Below are 2,076 nucleotides of genomic sequence, written 5' to 3'. Positions count from 1 at the left end.
ATTCTTTTAGAAAGATTAATTCATTGTGACTTTAATTAGGAACATTAGCAGTTAGTCCCAAAAAATATGGAAAGAGGACATAACAATTGAGATTTTTATTATGGAAACTCAGTAATAAAAATTATTTGGACAATATAGTGAGTGCTGTTTTTCTTAGCTTAGATACAGATTCACTTTTTGATGAGAAATACTGAAAGACTCTTATTCTACAGGAAGCAGTGTGGTTCCTATCTAACATCACTGCAGGAAATCAGCAGCAGGTTCAAGCCGTAATTGATGCCAATCTTGTACCAATGATAATACACCTTTTGGATAAGGTAAGAAAATCATCTTACACCCGGTCTCAGTGGCCAGCTCAGCACACCTGGGGGAGGGCGGGGCCTGGCTGGCCTACCATGTGGTGCTGGGAATAACCGTGATCCCTGTGCTTGCCTAAGCACACACTTAGTTTGCTGAGCTGTCTCACCAGCCCCTGGGCTTTCTATATTTTTCCTTTATCAGATAGACAATTTTTTCTGGGAGTTACTTTAAACTTATGGTTGATAATAAATGCTTGCATATCTTTCTTTTATTTATTTATTATTTTTTTGGCAGAACCGGGGATTGAACTCAGGCCCTTGTGCTTCCCAGGGAAGTGCTTATTCTACTGAGCCATCTCCCCAGCCCCTCTTGCATATTTTTCTAAGCACTTCACAAAATTACCTTGTGTAATATAAGGCTGTAAGAATAAGGATTATCTCCATCTGACTGATAAACTGTTAAAACAAATTACCTAACATCAAATAGCAAGTAATTTGTGATAATAATTGTGTACTATATAATCTCTCAGGCACATATTTACATTTTGAGAGAATTTACAGTCATACCATTAGAATTTCTACTCAGTGCTTGTCTATAATTAAAAACAGTAATATCTCTGTGTGTCTTCTGTGTTGTTGCTCATGACTCTTTAGTAAAGAGCTTCTCTTTATGAGCGGTTGCTTACTCTAAAATATGTAGTTCATATAAGAAAGGCCAAAAAAAAAAAGGCAAGATAGGTGCTATAGGAAGCTAGGGCAAGATTTCAAGTTCAAGCACATCCAGGAAACTTAAGCGTTAGACCATGCTTCAGAGAAAAATACTGACATTAAGGCTGGGGATTAGGAGGTCCTGGATTGTCTCCAGTACTGCAAAAGGAAGAGGGGCAGGGGGACAACAGAAACGCTTCTCTTTATCAGTTAGTTTTCAGTCTTTGTTATGTGGTTCCTACCAACTTCTGTGGGAGACCAGAGTATATTTTTTAGTGTCATTAGGAAATTGCGGTTTTGATACGTGTTTTTCATGTTACATTCCATTTTAGTATCATTTTCACATTCAAATTGTCCCTGACCAGTGGGAATTTCTGAAAGTTTGTATGTGTGCTTTTTTATATTGCCCTTGATAGTTATAGAGCTTCCCACCTTTTTAATATTACATGATTATCAGGGTTATCTTGTAACTGTATTTTTAGACCTAGCTCTGGAATTAACTATCCATGGTTTGATTGTTTTTTATAGGGAATAGTGTTAAAGGATGATAGTTCAGGTGAAAAAATGATCACTGTTACAAGGTTGTCATTGTTTCTAGGCCTGGGTAAACTAAAAAAATAATGTTTCTATAGAGTATGAAAGATAGATGAGTTCATAAGAAATGAATTGTGACTGAAAGCCATTAAAAATTACAGAATACTTAGGATAACAGGATTATCTTTTTTTTTTTTTTTTTTTGGTGTATTTTAGGGAAGGGTCTACAGGGTGTTCAGGATCTCACTACTAGATCTGACTCGTAGTGATTTTGCTGTTAACAGCCTCCCAGGTGCTGGGATTACAGTTGTGTGCCACCACACCCAGTCTCAATTGCTTTCTCAGTGTGCCCTTGGGGTGGGGCCAGCACAGCAGGCCCAGGGATCGAATCCCTGGCCCCTGCACCTGCTTGCAGAGCGCTTTAATCTGCTGAGCTATTTGGCCGGCCCATGGATTATCTTACATAGTATTTTCAAATATATTACTTACAGGGGCCAGGGAGATGACTCAGTGGAATAAGCGCTTGCCCGGCAAG

General features: G+C 38.4%; 1 protein-coding gene across 1 annotated transcript in view; it reads left to right on the top strand.

Moving 5' to 3' along the window:
* Positions 1-2,076, top strand: part of Kpna4 (karyopherin subunit alpha 4) — a 65,079-nt gene that overhangs the window by 53,531 nt on the left and 9,472 nt on the right. The window contains exon 13 of the mRNA XM_023699716.1: positions 213-317. Within this exon, the coding sequence (XP_023555484.1) occupies positions 213-317 (105 nt within the window). The remainder of the gene's footprint in view (positions 1-212; positions 318-2,076) is intronic.

This window comes from Octodon degus, unplaced genomic scaffold, assembly GCF_000260255.1.
Source record: "Octodon degus isolate 3935 unplaced genomic scaffold, OctDeg1.0 scaffold00115, whole genome shotgun sequence".
Lineage (NCBI taxonomy): Eukaryota > Metazoa > Chordata > Mammalia > Rodentia > Octodontidae > Octodon > Octodon degus.
This window is presented reverse-complemented; position numbering and strand designations above follow the sequence as displayed.